At 54.8% G+C, this 20954-nt stretch overlaps 1 protein-coding gene across 4 annotated transcripts in view; it reads left to right on the top strand.

The window, feature by feature from the left end:
- Positions 1-20954, top strand: part of MYH9 (myosin heavy chain 9) — an 85858-nt gene that overhangs the window by 58607 nt on the left and 6297 nt on the right. For 2 of the 4 annotated variants that reach the window (XM_081591418.1, XM_081591417.1), the window contains exons 13-35: positions 27-200; positions 856-1029; positions 2870-2984; positions 3415-3477; positions 5555-5748; positions 6075-6196; positions 7222-7291; positions 9060-9220; positions 10072-10180; positions 11198-11329; positions 11767-11973; positions 12519-12656; positions 13404-13527; positions 13780-13951; positions 14748-14960; positions 15707-15851; positions 17107-17313; positions 17519-17623; positions 17890-18042; positions 19133-19381; positions 19520-19732; positions 19873-20085; positions 20374-20535. In XM_081591418.1, the coding sequence (XP_081447544.1) occupies positions 27-200; positions 856-1029; positions 2870-2984; positions 3415-3477; positions 5555-5748; positions 6075-6196; positions 7222-7291; positions 9060-9220; positions 10072-10180; positions 11198-11329; positions 11767-11973; positions 12519-12656; positions 13404-13527; positions 13780-13951; positions 14748-14960; positions 15707-15851; positions 17107-17313; positions 17519-17623; positions 17890-18042; positions 19133-19381; positions 19520-19732; positions 19873-20085; positions 20374-20535 (3615 nt within the window). The remainder of the gene's footprint in view (positions 1-26; positions 201-855; positions 1030-2869; positions 2985-3414; positions 3478-5554; positions 5749-6074; positions 6197-7221; positions 7292-9059; positions 9221-10071; positions 10181-11197; positions 11330-11766; positions 11974-12518; positions 12657-13403; positions 13528-13779; positions 13952-14747; positions 14961-15706; positions 15852-17106; positions 17314-17518; positions 17624-17889; positions 18043-19132; positions 19382-19519; positions 19733-19872; positions 20086-20373; positions 20536-20954) is intronic. The other 2 variants (XM_081591420.1, XM_081591419.1) reach the window with 1 other exon arrangement.

Genomic DNA, 20954 nt, shown 5'->3' with positions numbered 1-20954 from the left:
TGTCTGACCCCATCTCCCTCTCGCAGCTGAACTCCTTCGAGCAGCTCTGCATCAACTACACCAACGAGAAGCTGCAGCAGCTCTTCAACCACACGATGTTCATCCTGGAGCAGGAGGAGTACCAGCGTGAGGGCATCGAGTGGAACTTCATCGACTTTGGCCTCGACCTGCAGCCCTGCATCGACCTCATTGAGAAGCCGGTAAGAGCCGCGTGGCTGCGCCTCGCCCCACCTCGCGCTCTGCCCCTCTGGGGGCGGAACCATCTGTGATCCTAATAGTGAATGGTTTACTTTGACGATGAGTTTTTTTTGTTGAAATCAGTTTTGTTTTCCAACAAACAAGATGGTGTTTGGTTCCCAGGCCTGTCAGCCAGTCCCCCAGTGCCCGAGTCTGCTCTCTTATAAACTCAGTGTTTGGAAGGCTTTGGGGCTCTGGGGTGCTTTGTCCCTGCTCACCACATAGTTGTGTGGACACTGTGTCGAATGGGGTCCGAGAGGGACTCCAGGGGCCAGGACCCCTGTTGACGGGCATCCTCTGAACATGGGTCAGGGGTCTGCATGGCCCATCAAGCCACCAGGTGATTTCCAGTATTCTCATGGGAGAATCTTGGGATGGATCGTGGGGTTAAGGTGTGTTGGACATAGCCTAGACCTCAGAAATTTCTTTTTCAGCTAGAACTTGTAATTGGAGTGCTTTCAGTCATGCTCCTTATTTTTTTCTTGTGTGAGGAAAGCACTGCCCACCTTCTGGTGAGATTCTTGAGTTTCTGAAAACCAGGCTGTAACTTCTTTACGAGGGTGAGAATCGGTGGGTTTCCAGGTCAAGCTGACCTGCGTGATGCTGTGCTTCCTCCAGGCAGGCCCTCCTGGCATCCTGGCCCTGCTGGACGAAGAGTGCTGGTTCCCCAAAGCCACGGACAAGAGTTTCGTGGAGAAGGTGATGCAGGAGCAGGGCACCCACCCCAAGTTCCAGAAGCCCAAGCAGCTGAAGGACAAGGCAGACTTCTGCATCATCCACTACGCTGGCAAGGTGAGGAGCGCACAGCCTGGTGTCATGCGGTGTGCTGTCATTAAGTGCCTTTTCCAGGTGTAGATGTGCTGTTTGTGCTAAAGCCATGGACTCTGCAGTCTGAATCAGCGCTCTGCTCCTGTGTGACTTTGGGCCAGTTACTTCATTCACTCTCTGAGCCTTGGTTGCCTCATCTGGAAAATGGGGGTGACCACCGTTATGCTGAGGAATGTGCATTAAAGGAGCTCACAAAGCTCAGTGCTGGGCAGTCAGTGCTCTGGGGCAGGGCCTCTCAGCTCCCACACTGCCTGCCTCCGTGGCCAGATCAGTCTGTGTTGTCAGGGACCCTCCTGCGTGTTATAGGATATTTAGCAGCAGACCTAGCGTCTCCCCACCAGAGGTCAGTAGCGCCCTCCCTACTTGCGACAACCAGAAATGTCTCCAGTCATCCTGGAACATCTGCTGGGTGGGACTGGGGGGTAACATTGTCCCCTGGGTGAGAGCCATGCCTGTAGGTGTTGTTGGCTTTGTTATTGCCAAGACCACCGGCCAGGAAGTAGCAGAGCTGTCTTCATACCAGCTGTCAGACATCCTCCAGTTGGCTTGATCCCAGGGCTCGGACCTGAACAGGGGTGTCCTGAGTCTGCAGAGGTCCAAGCTTAGACTAAAGCTGGTTCTTCTCAGGAAGTTGTGTTGCTTGCACAGAATGTCTAATATTTGGATGTGTGATGAGCCGGACAGTCCCCAGCCTCCCCATCAGTGAGGATCGGTGATGAGAAACTTGTGCTGTCACAGCGGTGCTCCCCAAGCCACCCGTGATCCTCTCCCACCCTTCTGCACGTGGCCCTGCACTGTTCGGCCCCCCCTGCTTAGCTCCTTTGTCTCCTAAGGCTGTTGAAGCCACTCTTGATTTTAAACTACTTGTTTTAAGGAGATCTCTTTTTTCCAGTTACCTAAGGTCGTGCCCCCCGAATGCCCATGTCTCCCACCACCTTTGTTAGAAACACAGGCAGGCTTTTGTTGCACTGTTGTCGGTAACGCAAAACCTGGGCACACCTGAAAGCCCATGAAGGGCTGAATGGTGAAACTGGCCCTGTGCATCCTCGTCTGGCCTGCACTGCAGCAGCTCAAAGGACAAAGATGCTGGCCGTGCTCAGGGGGACAGATGTCAAGACACCCGACTCTAGGGTTTGTCCTCTCCCAGGAGGTTACTCTGCCTCTAGGGAGAAAGACGCCTCTAGGGAGAAAGACGCCACCTTCTTGCACCTCACCATTGACAGCCTTGCGTGCAGTGAAACCTGCAGAGAGGGGCCAAGAGGGGACCACAGGCTGAGTTACTGCTGTGTTGGTTAGGAAGCAGGCTGTGGTGGCCAGTCGCTCTGTTTGTATTGTTACAATATATGATGTTTTATTACTCTTGTTATTGAGAACATATTTCAAAAAAGGTAAGAAGAATACATGCTCCAAGAAAACCTGAATATCCTGAAAAAAAAAGCAAAAATTACTTGTCTTGTTGCTAAAAGGAATTATTAGGATTTTCCCCTCTAACGTTCATATTACATTAAACATTTTTAAAAACAGAATATTCTACTATGTAGCTGCAACGTAATTTTCTTAGCCTGTTCCCTGCAGCCAGACGTTGGTGCTGTTTAAATATTTTGCCTTCACATAACTCTGCAGAGAACATCTTGTGGAGGCTTCCACCCTGGTCACTCGTTATTTCCTTCTTGGGGATGAAAATACCAGGTTGAGGGTCTTCGCTGTTTTTGATGTTTCCGCCCATGGGGTCAGCCTGCTGCCGTAGAGGCTGTGCGCACCAGTGCGCCCTGAGCAGCCTGTGACTCGAGGTCCAATCTTACAGGTGGATTACAAAGCTGATGAGTGGCTGATGAAGAACATGGACCCGCTGAACGATAACATCGCTACACTGCTGCACCAGTCCTCTGACAAGTTTGTCTCGGAGCTGTGGAAGGATGGTACGCCCTTGGCCCTCACCCTGCCTCCCCGTGCCCACAGCTAGGCCCCTTCCCTTCCTGGCCTCTGGCTGAGTGCAGGGCTCAAGCCAGAGGGTTTGTGCCCACTTAGCTCCCAGGAGCGTGGGCTCCTCCAGCCCTGAGGGTCATCCTGTCCCTGAATCCTGGTGCCCTTGAGCCCCAAGCATCCTTGAACATGGCACATGGCCACTTCCTCTGGGCCAGAGGCTTCTCCAGACTCTGAGGCCACAGACATTTCCCTTTTAGGGGGTCGTGTGGTGGCCCAGCACCCGGCCACCCGGATTCCATCCAACTCCTCACTGCCTTCTTGCATCTCGTTGGTAGCCAGTACCTCTGGAAGCCATTCTTTTCCTTGTTTCTGCCAGTTTCTCCTTCCCTCTGCCTGGGTTTTGCTTTAACCTCTCTGTTGCAGAGATGCAGAGCACCCAGAGAGCCTATTTCTATCAGCGCTTTCCTATCCTCCACCTAGAACCAGGTGACTGGCCGCCTGGCGCGGCGCCAACGTGTGCTGCACCCTGGGCTGCGTGACTGGTGCTTCTGCTGAGCTTGCCTGCTCTGCCTGGCTGTTCCTGCCTGCCTGTGCTCCTTCCCTGGTCTCTGCCCTGGGCTTGTGCACAGGCTGCGGTCCCCTCCCCATCACAGGCCTCCAGTAGAAAGCCAGGCCCATCTGGGCTATGTTTTGATATCGACAGCTTCATGTTATAGATCTTAAAAGGAGGAAAAACAATTGTTTCACAGTCCACGTTCCCTTCAGAACTCCCCTCGTGAAGGCGGCATCTCACCACTTGGATGGCTGCTGTGTCTCAGCACAAGGTGCTGTGTGCACTACCGTGTGTGTGTGTGTGTGCACGTGCGTGTGTGCGTGTGTGTGTGTGATGACTGCTGTGTCTCAGCACAAGGTGCTGTGTGCACTACCGTGTGTGTGTGTGTGCGCGTGCGTGTGTGTGTGTGATGACTGCTGTGTCTCAGCACAAGGTGCTGTGTGCACTACCGTGTGTGTGTGTGTGTGCGCGTGCGTGTGTGTGCGTGTGTGTGTGATGACTGCTGTGTCTCAGCACAAGGTGCTGTGTGCACTGCCGTGTGTGTGTGTGCGCGCATGCGTGTGTGTGTGTGATGGCTGCTGTGTCTCAGCACAAGGTGCTGTGTGCACTGCCGTGTGTGTGCGCGTGCGTGTGTGTGTGTGATGGCTGCTGTGTCTCAGCACAGGGTGCTGTGTGCACTGCTGTGTGTGTGTGCACTGCCATGTGTGTGTGTGCACGCGCGTGTGGGCCCAGACACTTCAGTGCTGACAGGGCACCTGTGTGTCTATGCAGCAGTTACCTTTCCTCCTGGGCAGGGTCTTTTGGGGCCAGGACACCCTCACATGAAATGACCAATTGTTTTGGGGCGTGTTCAACCTTCCCCTGGGCAACTTGAGTGGCCTTCACAAGCCACCCAGTCCCAGGACACCTTTGGTGGCCAGAGGGGCCTTGTGTGGCCTGCAGGAGGTCCAGTTGCCTCTTATTTTAACTGAGGGGTTCATTGGGTCTATCCTCACTCCTGGCTTCCCTCTTGAGCAGCTGTCTTTTCTGTTGCTTTCAAATAAATAACAGAGATCTGGCCACAAAGGAACAAGAACCCGACTTTGTCATAGAATTCTTAACTTTTGCATCCAGCAATGGAAGTCTTCAAATTTAATACTGGCTCTGGTATAAGCCTGACCTCAGATCGCTGGCCACTTAGGTTGGGCTTGTTCATCATTTGGTTCTTGCCCAGGAGGAGGTGGTTCATTTCATTGATCTGGGCAGGAGCCACGATGATGAGGGCTGTTTCCTTGGAGGGTTGGGTTAGATGAGAAAGACTCGTGATCTTGGAGACCAAGTGAGACCTGAGAGGGAGAAGGATCCTCGGCCTTTGGGGTAGCCGTGGGCAGGGGTGGTTCTCTGGAACTCTCTGCCCTGACACAATGCATGTTGCTCTAGGCCCCTGATGTAGAGAGCTCTGCATGGGGGGATTGCTGGCAGATAGAGGGTGGGCCAGACTCCTGCAGGCGATGGCTGAGTAGCTTTAGAACTCTTGCCTTCTGACCTAGCCCAGTGCTCTCAGGTAATGGTCAGTGTGAGTTCAGGATACTGGTCTGCTTTTTTCAAATGACTGAGTGGACTTTTCAGTTCCTGTCAGTCAAGTCTGAACACCTCAGAGCCAGGCTAGTGGACCAGCTCGGCTCATTCTTCCAGAATGCATCATCAGCTCTTGTGTCTCTGGGTTAGGAGCGTCCCAGGGTGGCTGAGATAAGTGAGAACGTGGAGACAGCCTTCACGAATGTGCTTCCCCACTTTGCTGCTCTGCGATCTTTCCAAACCCTTTCCTCCTCCCTCCTCCCTGCTCACAAGGTCACCTTTGCTCTCAACCTTTGGAGATGACCTTAGCCTGCTTTGTAAGCTCCAAGTAGAAACGGTCTGCCATTCTGTAGTCTCCTCTTTTTCTGCCCAGATTGGCCTGTCTGTCTTTCCCGCCCCTCTGCCCTGGCCTGGGCTGCTGGGTACTCACGTGCTCTTACCTGCTCTTGCCAGTGGACCGCATCATTGGCCTGGACCAGGTGGCCGGCATGTCGGAGACAGCAATGCCCGGGGCCTTCAAGACGCGCAAGGGCATGTTCCGCACGGTGGGGCAGCTGTACAAGGAGCAGCTGGCCAAACTCATGGCCACGCTGAGGAACACCAACCCCAACTTCGTCCGCTGCATCATCCCCAACCACGAGAAGAAGGTGCGGCTGCTTAGTAGTGTGGTGCGGGCCGCCCAGCCCTTGTCTGTCACCCTGATCGGAAACCCTTCGCCCGTGGAACACAGAGCCCTTGGTTCAGTCACCCTGCGGGGTGGCTTGGGCACTCTTAGGGGACAGCCTGCCCATGTAGCCTGCGTTTCTGCCTCTCAGACACGGATCTTGTAACTGAGCTGTCAATACTATGGGTGGGAGGGCAGTGACTGCTCCTTCCCGGGGGGCGTTTGCCCTGTTGCATCCAGAGGGGCCCATCCTCTCTCCATCAGTCCCTGGGCATACAGCAAGAGCACGTGCATGGATTTGTTCCCTAGGCCGGCAAGCTGGACCCCCATCTGGTGCTGGATCAGCTGCGTTGCAATGGGGTTCTCGAAGGCATCCGGATCTGCCGCCAGGGCTTCCCCAACCGCGTGGTCTTCCAGGAGTTCCGGCAGAGGTGAGTGGGAAGCCTTTAGTAGGGGAGCCATTTCCCCATCCACTCTGAGCTGGGGTCCCTGTGCCACCCTCCATGTGAGGAAGGACTTCCTGTTTTGTTGCTAAAATGAAAGTTACCTTGTTGCCTTCCACTCCCAGTCACTGTGGAGGCCTGGTGCTATTTGCTATAGTTAGAGGAGCTGTGAAAAGACATTAAAGGAGGATCAGCTGGAGCCTTGAGTATTAAAAAAATCAATGGAATCGGATGTCTGCTGTGTGTGCGGAGTGGGGACAGTCATGACACTGGCCTATCTGCCTAATGACTGTGTTTAGCACTGGTTGCTGTCTATTGCAGCCCTCTGGTTAATTTCTTGGACCACCCCGTTGATTAATGGTTCTCTGCAACATCTCAGCAGAGACGGGCCTGGCTATGTTCACCAGCTGTGGTCTGTTACATAGACGGAGATTGTCAGGAAAAATGTTCTGTAGCAAATGGTTTTCTCTTTGTACTCAATATATGCCATTTATTTCATTTTTGGGTTTTTTTTGGTAACAAATATAGAGGACAAGTTTGGAAGTGGGAAACAGTGGCTTTAGAGGTATCATGACTTGATTTTTTGTCTGATAATGCCTGAATTCCACATATCTTTCTAATCATGAGGTCATGAGGCATTTACTGATTTGTATCAGATGATATTTGTAAAACTAGACATTTAATTTCAAAAACTTCTGGGGCCAAAGACGCAGATGCTGGTTAGCAGTTAGTAAGCCCACTGTAAGCCCACTGCAGAGCTCACCCATAAGTGAATGAAACAGTCTGACACAAGTTTCCATTCACTTTCTGGAAAATGCCAGGCCTTCCTCGTGCCTTTCAGCCTCAGGAAAGAGCAGGATAGGATTCACTGAGTGTCCCCTTTCTCTCGGACACTCTGTGGAAAGAATCCTACACCTGCTCCACTGAAGGGATGGCCCTCGTCTCACGGATATTCCAGGCCACGTAGAATCCGAGTGAAGGGTGTACTGACCTGCCGCCCTTTTCCTCCTCAGATACGAGATCCTGACCCCAAATTCCATTCCTAAGGGCTTCATGGACGGGAAGCAAGCGTGTGTGCTCATGGTGAGTGGGCTCTCCTGGTGGGTGACGTGTGGCTGGTATGCACACCCGAGTGGCCAGCGCCCACGTGCCTGGTCAGGGCCCTCTGGATCTGTTGACGCCTGTGCTCTCCTGTTCCTCCAGTGAGCCTGTTCTGGTTCTGCCAGGCACACCGAGCATCAGGTGGTCAGGATAGTGTGTGGGAGTAGGGAGGGGAGGAGGAGGCCAGAGCTCAGATAGCAAGGCTGTGGTGTGAGGCAGGGACCCTTCCTTCTGGGCACATTTGGTTCTTTATTGCTCCCATCTCCTCTAATCTTCACAGGGGACAGTTCACCGCCAGGGCCCCACAACCGGTGCAAAGCCAGCAGAGTCTGAGTTTCTGGCCCTTTCCTCTCTTCCCCACCCACTGGCCAGTGTTCGACGGCCAGTGGGCACAGGATTGTGCTTAGTGAATGAAGGCCCCAGGATGACTCAGTGGCCACACTGGGGCTCTACCCACCGGTCATTTTTCTGCTTTGCAGGCAGGCACCTGGCTGGGTCTCATGTGTCCAGGGTCAGCAGCCAGGGCCCCCTGCTTTCTTTACTTTGCATCTTTGCCAGAGAGTCAGCAGAGGATGGGCTGGGGTGGGCATTGGGGAGGAAAGAGAAAAGGGAAGAAAAATTCAATACCACCTTTGTTCAGAGCAGCCCTATAAGGGACAGGGAGGGTGGAGCCTAGAGAAGGAGGAAGGAGACATGGGTCCCTGCTCTGTGATGCCTATCACCCGATGGAAGGGAGATGTGAAGGACAGAGGTGCGCCCCTAGCTCGTGTCTGGGCCACTGTTTCTCCGGAGAGTCAGCTGCTGGCCAATGAGGGCTTTCCCGCCTTTAGACATAAGAAGGTCCCCTCCATCCAGCTCTGTAGGGAAGACAGTTGGCCAGGCTTGTCATGACGGGAGATGGGGCACCCGGCGATGGCTCCACCCTCCCTGGCCTGCCCCTTCTCCCAGGACCTCTTCCAGACCTGAAGGGCCTTTAGTTGGGCATCAAGGGCCCTAGATTCCTCTTACCCTATTCAAGGCTCTGCCTCTTGGAGCTTGTTCTAAATCCCCTCTCTCCCAGGCAGACAGATGGACAGACAGACTCTTGCCAGTGGGCTTAATAAGAGAGCCTTGTTTCTGTACCGAAACAGCCCTGTGACAGTAACAACACATTGCCTAAAGCTCATTCAGCAATGGTCCCACATGTGACCCCATGCTCAGCACCTTCTGTGCCTTCTCTGGTTTCCTTCCCACAGCTCTGCTAGGAAAGAAGTGCTATTTATTTGCTTTGTTAACTTATCTTTTAATTAAAGAAACCATTATTTCCATTTTACAGCCGCAGAAATGTAGGCCCACAGAGGTTAAGGCCTGGGGTCACCTATTTAGTATTTGATCCCCGTCTAAGCTGGAGTTGGTGCTGGGCTTGGACAAAGCAATGATGCTTGACCACCTCTGCTCAGAGGGTGACCTGACTGGGTGCTTGTAGAACAGGCCTATAGTGAGGAGGTGGGGCAGAGAAGAAAGAGGAGACTTACAGGGTCCCTTCAGGGCTGAGATCCTGTGTTTCTCTGCAAGTCTGACTCCTTACCTGCCCCTTGCTGGCCTCCACCTTCCCCCTCCTGGCGTTTCCCAGCCCCGCTTTCCCTGCACCAGGAGAAGGCTGCCCACAGAGCACAGGGCCGACCCTGGCTCCAGGCCCCTTCCCCGGCCTTGGCCTTGTTCCAGGGCTCCGTGGTGGCCCCATGGTCAGCAGCTAGTTCTCCTCCTCTAGATCAAAGCCCTGGAGCTCGACAGCAACCTGTATCGCATCGGCCAGAGCAAGGTCTTCTTCCGGGCCGGCGTGCTGGCCCACCTGGAGGAAGAGCGGGACCTGAAGATCACGGACGTCATCATCGGCTTCCAGGCCTGCTGCAGGGGCTACCTGGCTAGGAAGTGAGTCCCGGGACGCCCACACCTTGCTTGGGACCCCCGGCTCTCCTGTAGCAGAGGGTACTGAGGAAGCAGGGCCTGGGCACCCTCACGCAGTCAGGTGTCCCCCAGGGAGGCCACGTGGCTTTCCCTGCTCCTCTGCTTCCTGGATTTCTGCCAGAGGTTTAAAGTGAGCATGCAGGAGGGGTGACTGTGCTCAGATTTTCCCTCTAAGAAAACCCCTGCTTCCCACTGTTTCTCCTTGTATCCCTCCTATAGGGGTGACACCCAGAGCTGGCTGTCCCCAGAGGACCCTGAGCTCTGGGGAGGAGGCGCCCTTGAGTCCCGGCAGCTCCTGGAGGGTGAGGGGCAGACTTGTGCAGGACAGTGGGTGGGACAGCTGCACATTTGCCCCCTGACTCCTCTGTGTCTGGGCTCTGGGGCGTCTGTTCCAGCCTGAGCTGTGAGTGTTGTGGAGAGAGCATGAATGTGGGTGTTTGGACAGATGGACATTGCAGGACATGAGCTGCTGACGTTCTCCCACCAAACAAAAGCCCCAAGATTGTGGGTGGCACGAGGGTGGGGAGCTGCAGTTGACAGGTGGCCTTAATGACCAGGGGTTACACTTGACTCTGTAACTACCTCACTCACCCTTTAGTGAAGGAAGGTGGTTGTGACCTTGTCCTGGTCACCTCTGCGAAGTCACCTGTAGGGCTCAACCCCAAGCCAGCTTCCTTCCCCCCACATCTATTTTGAAGTGCTCCTGGAAGGGGTCGGTCCCTCCAGAAAAGCCCCCAGGAGCGAGGTCAGGACTGTGGGGAGGGAGGTTGTCTGGCCCCCGCCTGGAGGCGCTGACCATGACCCTCGCCCCACAGGGCCTTCGCCAAGCGGCAGCAGCAGCTGACGGCCATGAAGGTCCTGCAGAGGAACTGCGCCGCCTACCTCAAGCTGCGCAACTGGCAGTGGTGGCGGCTCTTCACCAAGGTGGGTCTGGAGGGGCTCCGTGTGGCACAGGGATGAGCGGGCCTCACACTGGCCTCCTGCGGGGCTCAGGCCCCGGGGCTGGCACTTTGCCCTTGTGTCCCCGGGCCCAGAACTTGAGCCCAGGATGGTCCTGCCCTGTGGGGTCTAGAGGGGTGTGAGCTGGGGTGTGTGTCCAGCATGGATGGCCGAGGTGCTGTGGGCCTGGGCTGGGGCAGCTCCAGGGGCAGCTCCCGGGATGTCAAGGCCCCGCCTGCCTACCACGGCCCTGTGTGGTGACAGTGCTGTCCGAGCAGGAAACCGCGGTCTGTACCCGGTAGCTAGGTCCTCCCTAGCCTTTACAAAAAAGTTCTCATGTATTTAAAGTTGGTCAAGCTACTTTTGTTTATGGTACATAATTTGTGGTAATTGCAAAATACTATACCAACAAAAAGGATCAACAGGAGAGTAAAAATTCACCTATAATCCCATCAACCTTGAGCCAACATCAATATTGAATAGATATTTCAATATTTATTCCGTTTTTTTTTTAAACACTCCCATTAAATCTCTGCTGTGTAAACTATACACCTTACATACCTGAGCTTTTTGACTTGTGTAAACAGTCTTTTTTTTTTTTTTTTTGCGTTTTCCATTTAAATTTTTTTCATAAGCATAATTTTTTAAAAGTGAGCGTACTGTTCCCTAGAGATGTTTCATAATTTATCTGGCTACTTTTCCGGCGGTAGATCTTTATCTCTTTGCTAAATTTTCACTGTTGTAAACAATGCTGTCCTGAACGTCTTCATGCACATACAGGGCTAGTTTCCCCAAAATGTAATTAGTGGCTCAGAGGCCTATGGTGCACAGCACCAGACTGATTTCCTGAAAAGCTGTACCTGGGCGCACCTGCTCCGCCCAGTGTCCTCCCCTGCCCCTCGCTCTCGTGCCCTGGCGCTTCCCTAAGTGAGGGGAAAACCCCCAACTCTCAACCTGGACGGGCCTCTTTCCCTGACCTGTCTCCTCCACCTCCTCTCCTAGGTCAAGCCACTGCTGCAGGTGAGCCGGCAGGAGGAAGAGATGATGGCCAAGGAGGAGGAGCTGGTGAAGGTGCGGGAGAAGCAGCTGGCTGCTGAGAACAGGCTCTCAGAGATGGAGACCCTCCAGTCCCAGGTGGGTGTTTGCAGACTCGGCCCGCGTAGCTGCCTCCTGCTGGCCACCAGAGCTGTTACTTAGTCGCTTCAGTTGTGTCTGACTCTGTGCAATGCTGTGGACTACAGCGTGCCAGGCTCCTCTGTCCATGTGATTCTCTAAGTAAGAATACTGGAGTGGGTTGCCATGCCCTCCTCCAGGGGATCTTCTAACCTAGGGATTGAACCCGGGTCTCCTGCATTGCAGGCAGATTCCAGGGAAGCCCCAGGAGACAAAGCATAAACTTGGCATTGAAGGAAAATTGGGGGTTAATTTTCTCGATGCAGGATGTGATGTTTAGACATGCCTGGCAGCTTAAGCATCCTGAGATGGAGCCTGCGCTAGGGACCAGCTCTCCCACAGGGACAGGCAGCCCCCAGGCAGCTGTCAGAACTCACATTTCCCCCATGTTCCTGTAGCTCATGGCTGAGAAGCTGCAGCTCCAAGAGCAGCTCCAGGCGGAAACAGAACTGTGTGCCGAGGCCGAGGAGCTCCGCGCCCGTCTGACGGCCAAGAAGCAGGAGCTGGAAGAGATCTGCCATGACCTGGAGGCTAGGGTGGAGGAGGAGGAGGAGCGCTGCCAGCACCTGCAGGCCGAGAAGAAGAAGATGCAGCAGAATATCCAGGTGCCCAGAGGAGGGGCCGGGCCGGACCCAGGAGGGGAGTGGGGGACAGGGTGGGTGGGGAGCAGGGATATCCCAAGTGCTATGGGAGGACAGTCTTTGTCCTGGGGGCAGCCTTGGGGAGGTGTTCTCTTTGAGGCAGTTTTTTTGTTTGTTTTTTTTTGCTATGCTATGCATGGCTTGTGGGATCTTAGTTCCCCTACCAGGGACTGAACCCTGGCGCTTGGCAGTGAGAGCTCAGCGTTCTAACCACTGGACTGCCAGGGAATTCCCTGGCTCAATTTTTCTGACACATGTGTCAGGTGTCCATGAGCACTGCCGTGCTGAGCATTGAATCTGATTTAATTCCCCTCCTCTGTACTCACTCCGGCTGGTCTGAGGAGCGGAGGGTGGACTTTCACTAGAGGAGGCCCCTCAGAACACATGACCCTGTGATGGAACCGGGACCTGGGGTTCTTGTCCTTGTACCTCAGTTTTAAATACGTGACCCCACACGTGGGCGCTGGGCCCTGTCTTGTCTGCTCACGGTCGCCCTGGCTTCATGACAGGAGCTGGAGGAGCAGCTGGAGGAGGAGGAGAGTGCCCGGCAGAAGCTTCAACTGGAGAAGGTGACCACCGAGGCCAAGCTAAAGAAGCTGGAGGAGGACCAGATCATCATGGAGGACCAGAACTGCAAACTGGCCAAGGTGAGGCTGGTGGCCGGGCCCCTGTCAGCGTCTTCCTGGCCACAGATGATAGCTGGGAATCACTTTAGAGGAGTGGGAGAGACACGGTCAGGATGCTGACCTTTATCTCCGGAGGATGGGGGTGGCCAGCTTCACAGGGCAGGACGGCTGTCTGGAAGCCTGTGACGTGGGGAGTAAGCGGGCTGTGTGGTCGCTGTTGTGGAATTAGGACTCCAGTGGTGGCCACACAAAGCAGAAGGTGAGAAGAGCAGGGGCACTTTAGGGGATGAGGAAGGGCAAGGTCACAGGCCGAGAAGGTAGCACCCTCCTGCCCCAAGTTCTCTCACTGACACCATCACCCGGAAGGTCTTTTTACCTGAGTAGAAAGGGGTAATGCAGACCTAGAAAGGGCTTGGGCACCCCGTTTATGGGTCCCAAGGATGCTTACCCAGCTGTTTCAGAGGAGCTACTACTACTACTAAGTCGCTTCAGTCGTGTCTGACTCTGTGCGACCCCACAGACGGCAGCCCACCAGGCTCCGCCGTCCCTGGGATTCTCCAGGCAAGAACACTGGAGTGGGTTGCCATTTCCTTCTAGTGACTTTCAAAATGACCCCTTTGATCTGGGAAATCCCAATGCACTTGACCAGGTGTTTAAGGCCCTACCCCTCCATTCAGACCTCACTGTCTGGGTGAGTCGTGCTTGAGGAGAGCCAGTGCCTTCTGCACTCAACTAACTTTAAGCTGTGACCCACCCTCGCCCCCCCAGGAGAAGAAGCTTCTGGAAGACAGAATAGCCGAGTTCACTACCAACCTCATGGAAGAGGAGGAAAAGTCGAAGAGCCTTGCCAAACTCAAGAACAAGCATGAAGCGATGATCACCGACCTGGAGGGTAAATGGGGGGCACAGAGACCGTTGGACTTGGGGTTGCCGGGGCACCCATCACTTGAGGACCAGCATGGGCCTCGCTGCCAGGAGCTGGGGTCGTGAGCAGGTCTCCTGGGGCCTGTGGCATCCAGCCACTGCCCTCTAGACGTGGGACACGGCAGCCACTCCCTGTGAAGCCTGGTGTTTTATGTAAGATTTGAAGACAAAGAGAAGCCACTGAGGACTCTGTTGGCATCTCTCCACTCTTCCTTCTCAGAACGCCTGCGAAGAGAGGAGAAGCAGCGCCAGGAGCTGGAGAAGACCCGCCGGAAGCTGGAAGGAGACTCCACCGACCTCAATGATCAGATCGCTGAGCTGCAGGCTCAGATTGCCGAGCTCAAGATGCAGCTGGCCAAGAAGGAGGAGGAGCTCCAGGCCGCCCTGGCCAGGTGAGGGTCAGAGCGTCAGGCCAGATGGCCAGTGCCTGTGTTCTCAGTGGGCTTCCTGCTATGGTTCTCAGTGCATCAGTGACCTGCGGGCGTGCGCTCCACTGTTGTCTGGGAAGCTAGTTTACAGCAAAGCATTTTCTGTTCACTGAAAGTGCAGTCTGGGCTTCTTGGTCATCTGTAATCTCTCCCAGAAGTCATCTACAATCCTAGTCATCCAATCAAAGCAATTCTTTCTTTTAAAAAATTTCATGGCTACAGGTATGCTTTTTAAAAATAGATTTTATTTGGGGGTGCATTTTTAAGTTCATAAGAAAATTGAGCAAAAGTTATAGTGATTTCCCAAGTGATTTTTTTCCACATTAACAGCCTCCCCCGTTAGCAGCTGCCCCCACAAGAGTGATACATTTGCTACAACTCATGAAGCTGCACTGAGGTTTGATTATTGCCCTAAGTCCAGAGAACCTTTGTGTTTCTACTTTGTTGTTATAATCATGGACTGTAGCATTTTATTTCCTTTTTTTTTCATTTAATATTTTAATTTTTAAAGAATGTTTAAAGCACTGAAGCTTAATTTGGAAAATGAAACGATTCCTCTATGAGGTTTTTGAATTCTCCAAGTGGAATAGCCCGTAAGTCTTCCAGATGTCTCAGTGTCTGTGCCCAGAAGAGCTCCTAAGGGGCTGTGATTGTCACCACCAGGAGTGGCTTTGGCCGCACCTCTCTAAGCCTTTTCTGCAGACTCTGCTCTCTGAAGGTGACAGCAACCTCATCCTGACGTTGGTGCTCTCTTTGGCAGAGTGGAAGAAGAAACCACCCAGAAGAACATGGCCCTGAAGAAGATCCGGGAGCTGGAATCTCAGATTTCGGAACTCCAAGAAGACCTGGAGTCTGAGCGTGCTGCTAGGAATAAAGCCGAGAAGCAGAAACGAGACCTCGGCGAAGAGCTGGAGGCTCTGAAAACGGAGCTGGAGGACACTCTGGATTCCACGGCCGCGCAGCAGGAGCTCAGGTGTGCCTTGGGGCTGACTGCCTGGTCAGTGAGGATGGGGGTGGTGGTGCAGGGAAAGGGGGGCCCGGGCCTCAGAGGGGGTACCCCAGGGCCTCTGCACACACATAGTGTGGCCTGTTGTCATGGAGCCTGGAAGCTCCGGGAGATAATAAGGGACAGGGAGGCCTGGTGTGATGTAGTCCATGGAGTTGCAAAGAGTCAGACATGACTTAGTGACTGAACAACAAGAACAGATAGAAGCTGATGGTGCCTCAGCAGTTTCTCCCTAGAGTTGAAGAACCTGGCTTGGAGTTGGGCTGAGGCAAGGGTGGGCAGTAAGGCTGAAAGGCTGCAGAAGCCCCTACAAGTCATGTCTGTGGGGACTTCCTGACTCTCTAGTGGTTAGGACTCTGTGCTTCCACTGCAGGGGGCATGGGTTCAATTCCTGGTAGGGGAACTAAGATCCAGCATGTTTTGTGGTGCAGCCAAAAAAAAAAACGTCTGATAAATTTACTCCTGGCTCCCCATATTTAGAATAAAATCCAATTCCTTGCATCAAAGGCCTACATTACATTTTTTTTTTTTAAAAAAAGGAGAGGAAAAAAAGTGTGTCTGTGAGCCTGTGCTATAGGAAGGACAGCTGAGGAGGGAGGCCAGCAGGCAGAAAGCTGCCTGGGGTGGCCAGTGCTCCCCACCGGACTCGGTGCCACCAGGGCAGTGTTGCTCTGGGGCCCTGGCCTCCCTCCTGAAGGCATTTCTTTGTCCAGGTCCAAACGTGAACAAGAAGTGAACATCCTGAAGAAGACCCTTGAGGAGGAGGCCAGGACCCATGAGGCCCAGATCCAGGACATGAGACAGAAGCACTCGCAGGCTGTGGAGGAGCTGGCTGAGCAGCTGGAGCAGACGAAGCGGGTGCGTGGGCCCCCGGGACTGGCTCCGTGAGGCTCGGCCACTGTGGGCCGGGGGGAGCGTTGGGGGACCCTCGCGTAGTCCAGGCTCCAGCCCTTCCTGACGGTGTGACTTGGGGGGGCATACAGGTACCTCTGTGCTTCAGTCTCCTTTTCTGTAAGGGAGGCTAGTGAGAGCCCATTTCATATAATTATGGGAGAGTTGGAGTTGGTAACGTGTGACAGTGCATAGTCAATAAGGGCTCAGTAAGTTGTTCTAGTCTTATTATTACCATTATTATCCCGTTCAACAACCTGCCAGACCAGAAAGTTTCGTGGAATTGGAATGACTCTGAAACTGAGTTTCAGAGGGTCATTGGGTCCCGTTTCTGAAGTCAGGCCCTTCTCTAGAACACCTCCAACACATGGTCAGCTGGAATCTTCGGGGAGAACCCTGGGGATGTTGACCCGGCTGGTTGCTCAGCCAGGGGACTGTGACCAGTCAGTTCCTGAACAAGACCAGTCCTGCCTCCTGTGGTTTCCAGCTCACGGCCACCCTTATTGGCATCCCGACAGGATGGAGGCTCTTCTGCATGGCAGCGTGAACAATATTTTCAGAAACATGGCTTGTCCTTCTGTTTCCCTTTGACTTCCTCCTGGTTCTGGGCAGGTTGAAGCCTTCCCTCTATCTGTTTTCACCCAAAGAGCTTTTGCATGCACTTGGGGTCCAGTTTACCCTTAAACTTCCCTTTGATCCTGTGACTGGCTTGATATAGAATAGATTGGGATTGTGTTTGTTCTATAAACTTGGCTTTTATATTTTTTGGAAGAACATTTCAGTGTTACTTACGGTGAACATCAAATTTGCAAGAGGCTTTTCTGGAAGTCTTAACTATGAACAGTTATAATTTCCCTCAGCCTATGATAATAATGCTAAAATCTTAACATTAGCAATGACAATGTCTTGCCCTTGGGCATTCCCTGCACCCTGTGCGGGAGGCCAGGCAGGGATGGTTTGAGAGCCAGGGAAGCCATGGTCCTCAGAGGTGAGGCCACATGCCAGGCGTCCTGTTCCAGCTGGGTGATGAGTCCACATCAGGCCTGAGCCCTCCAAGTCCATGGCCCTTGCCAACTCGCTGCCCCCTGGACTTGCCCAGTGTCGCTTTTGCTGCAGGGCAGCAGATTCCAGGTCTGGCTTCACCGGCTCTTTGATGATGTTGGGAAAACCAGCCTCACGTCACAGGCTCCCCCTTTCACGTCTTTGCTTTCTCTCCCTGCAGGTGAAAGCCAACCTCGAGAAGGCCAAACAGACCCTGGAGAATGAGCGAGGGGAGCTGGCCAACGAGGTGAAAGTGCTGCAGCAGGGCAAGGCGGACACCGAGCACAAGCGCAAGAAGGTGGAGGCTCAACTGCAGGAGCTGCAGGTGAAGTTCACCGAGGGAGAGCGTGTGCGCACGGAGCTAGCCGACAAGGTCTCCAAGCTGCAGGTGAGGCCCCTACCCAACTGCCTGGGTCCTGGCCCATGCTGCCAGCGCCCCTGCTCTTTTCTCTCTCTCTCTCCATGACCTGGCTCATCTGTGAGCCCCCCGGGGTTCAGCCTGTGGCTCAGGTCCAGCATGGCTGAGAGACCCGAAGTGGGCCCCGAGCAGTCCTGGTCAAGCTCATGGGGCTTTGTCTCCCGTCCACGCACAGGTCGAGCTGGACAATGTGACGGGTCTTCTCACCCAGTCGGACAGCAAGTCTAGTAAGCTTACCAAGGACTTCTCCGCTCTGGAGTCACAGCTGCAGGACACACAGGTAAGGGCGGTGATGGGCCCCCGCAGCTGGTCTTATCCTGGGAGCACCCTGTGCCCACACGGCGTTAGCTGCCAGGCCTCTGGATCTTCCTCACAGTGTCCTCCCCAGCGTCCCCAGGCTCTCTGGGACCTCCTGGCTCCCCGCCAGATCTTTGCTGGCTGCCCCCTGAATCTGGGGCCTGCTCCTCTCTCCCACCGAGAGCATGGGGACCACAAGGCCCCGACACTGTGGGTCCTGAGCCCCGGCCCCCCTTGTCTGCTGAGCAGGAGCTGCTGCAGGAGGAGAACCGGCAGAAGCTGAGTCTGAGCACCAAGCTGAAGCAGGTGGAGGATGAGAAGAACTCTCTCAAGGAGCAGCTGGAGGAGGAGGAGGAGGCCAAGCGGAACCTGGAGAAGCAGATCTCCACCCTCCACGCCCAGGTTCGGACCTGGCTCACCTCAGATTGCTCTGGAAACAGTGGTCGGAGCCTGTGGGCTGGGGAGCTTCTGGCTGCGTAGCCACCTGGACCTGGAAGCACAGCCAGGCCTCCCCAAGCTGGCCACCCTCCCTTGGGGAGCTCCTGCCCTCCCCAGACCAGGGCTCATGCCTGGGGTCCCCGAGGAGAATTCAGGGATCCATGAACTTGGTTGGGGTTCATCTTCGTTTCACCAGTCTCCAGCTGACCCTCAGCATTCTGTTCCCTTATGAATGTAGGGAACAAGCCATGATGGTAGCAGCGCCTGTGGCCTATTGAGTTGAAACCACCGGTCATTGTGTCTGAGCTGAGGCCAGGCTTTGGGAAGGTCACTGTGCTCCTTGCTACTCAAGAGCCTGCTCTTTGCTGTGCTAAAGAAGCACACCAGTTACGGAACCACTGTGTTAAAAAAATACCTGACAACTGTACTCTTTACGGTGGTTTCTTAGTAGTCCTATGTATTTCGCTTTATGCCTGTTAAAACATCATCATAGAAAGGAGGCCATGATCTTCTCTAGACCCTGAAAGGATCTGGGACCAGAGATAGATGGAGAGCGCTCTTGTGGATCCTGTCTTAGGACTTAAATTTGCCTGAAAATCTGCACCAGCTCAGGGGAGGGCGCGGAATCAGGTCCACACCTGGGTGGGGACAGGGAGCATGTTCCTGCAGTGGCAGCTGTGTGTCCAGGTGTGAGGAGGGGGCTGCAGGATGGACACCTGAGGGCAGGGGATGCCAGGCTGCTGCCTGAGAGATGGGAGAGATGGAGGCTCCCTACTCTGGGCCTCAGTCTTGATACAAGTGGCTGGTCAGGTCAGGGTTGGGTGGCCTTTCCAAGCTGACCTGCGACATCCGCCTGCCCTGGGCTCCGTGTGCTAGACACCTGCCCTCTGTGGAACATCCCATTTCGCTGGTCCCAGAGGAAGAGAGGAGTGGCTAGGAAGCTGTCTCCATAACTGAGTTGGCGCCCCATAACTCTGCTCGCAGTGGCAGGTCAGCTCCCGGCTGCCAGAGCAGGTGCCAACTGGGTCCTCCTTACTCCTTGCCTCCCACCCAGGTCACCGACATGAGGAAGAAGATGGATGACAGCGTGGGGTGCCTGGAGACGGCCGAGGAGGCCAAGAGGAAGCTGCAGAAGGACCTGGAGGGGCTGAGCCAGCGCTATGAGGAAAAGGTGGCTGCCTACGACAAGCTGGAGAAGACCAAGACGCGGCTGCAGCAGGAGCTGGACGACCTGCTCGTGGATCTCGACCACCAGCGGCAGAGCGTCTCCAACCTAGAGAAGAAGCAGAAGAAGTTCGACCAGGTGGGTGTCATCAGTGCAGCAGTCCATCCTCCCGTCCATCTGCAGACACCCTGCCTCGGGCAGAGGCTGTTGTCTGTCAGGCTGTGACCCTTTCTGAGAGCTCGTTGCTCTCACTCATGGTGCCTTCCTGTCCCCCAGCTCCTGGCTGAGGAGAAGACCATCTCCGCCAAGTATGCAGAGGAGCGTGACCGGGCGGAGGCGGAGGCCCGGGAGAAGGAGACCAAGGCGCTGTCTCTGGCCCGGGCGCTGGAGGAGGCCATGGAGCAGAAGGCAGAACTGGAGCGGCTCAACAAGCAGTTCCGCACCGAGATGGAGGACCTCATGAGCTCCAAGGATGACGTGGGCAAGAGCGTGAGTCCTGGAGCCCATGGCTGGCTCTCAGGGTGGGGGGTGGCCTCTGAATGCCAAGAGTTAAGGCCTCACAGACACTGGGGCTGGGGGCCTGGGGGCCTGACACCCCTGTGGTCCTGACCGGGCCCCCCTGGCGACAGGTCCATGAACTGGAGAAGTCCAAGCGGGCCCTGGAGCAGCAGGTGGAGGAGATGAAGACGCAGCTCGAGGAGCTGGAGGACGAGCTGCAGGCCACTGAGGACGCCAAGCTGCGGCTGGAGGTCAACCTGCAGGCCATGAAGGCCCAGTTCGAGAGGGACCTGCAGGGCCGTGATGAGCAGAGCGAGGAGAAGAAAAAGCAGCTGGTCAAACAGGTGCAGAGGGCCTGCCCACTCCCTGGGCAGAGGCGGGCAGAAGTGCCCCAGAGTTTGGGGGCTCCTTTCTCCTTCCACTGGTCTGTGGGAGTGTCTTCCACGTCCTCGTGTCCTAGTTCTCTACCCGGGGGTTGGTGACCCCCTCTACCAGGGTTTTATGGTCAGTAATCCTCACTGTCCCTGGAGGCCCTGTGGACTCCCTGGGACTGGACCAAGCCCACCTGGGCCCTGAGCTGAGGCGGTGTCTTTGGGTCCGTCCGGTCCCCTGAGCTGTCAGCATCTCCCCAGGTGCGGGAGATGGAAGCCGAGCTGGAGGATGAGAGGAAGCAGCGCTCGATAGCTGTGGCCGCTCGGAAGAAGCTGGAGATGGACTTGAAAGACCTGGAGGCCCACATTGACTCAGCCAACAAGAACCGGGACGAAGCCATCAAGCAGCTGCGGAAGCTGCAGGTGAGCTCAGGCTGCTCTGATCCAGCCGCACACGGCAGCACTGGGCCCAGCACAGGGCTGGACACTGCTGGGCTGGCCTGTGAGTGCTGGGAAGTGCCACCTTGAAAGTCTTGGGTGTGGCGCAGTGGTAAAGAATCTGCCTGCAAGGTGGGGGACCTGTGTTTGATCCCTGGGTAAGAAAGATCCCCTGGAGAAGGGAATGGCTACCCACTCCAGTATTCTTGCCTGGAGAATTCCATGGACAGAGGAGCCTGGCGGGCTACAGTCCATGGGGTCACAAAGAGTTGGACACGACTGAGAGACTATCACTACTACTACTACTACACAGATGGAGACACAGAGGCTGAGCGGAGACAAAATATTATAGTCAGAATCAAACTTGCAGTAGTCAAAAATTGTTGACTTTACATTAAACAAAG

The sequence above is a fragment of the Giraffa tippelskirchi genome, chromosome 4 (genome assembly GCF_054371585.1).
Source record: "Giraffa tippelskirchi isolate mGirTip1 chromosome 4, T2T-mGirTip1v1.2.pri, whole genome shotgun sequence".
In the NCBI taxonomy this organism is placed as follows: domain Eukaryota; kingdom Metazoa; phylum Chordata; class Mammalia; order Artiodactyla; family Giraffidae; genus Giraffa; species Giraffa tippelskirchi.
Note: the sequence above shows the minus strand (reverse complement) of the source record. Positions and strands in the feature narration are given on the sequence as shown.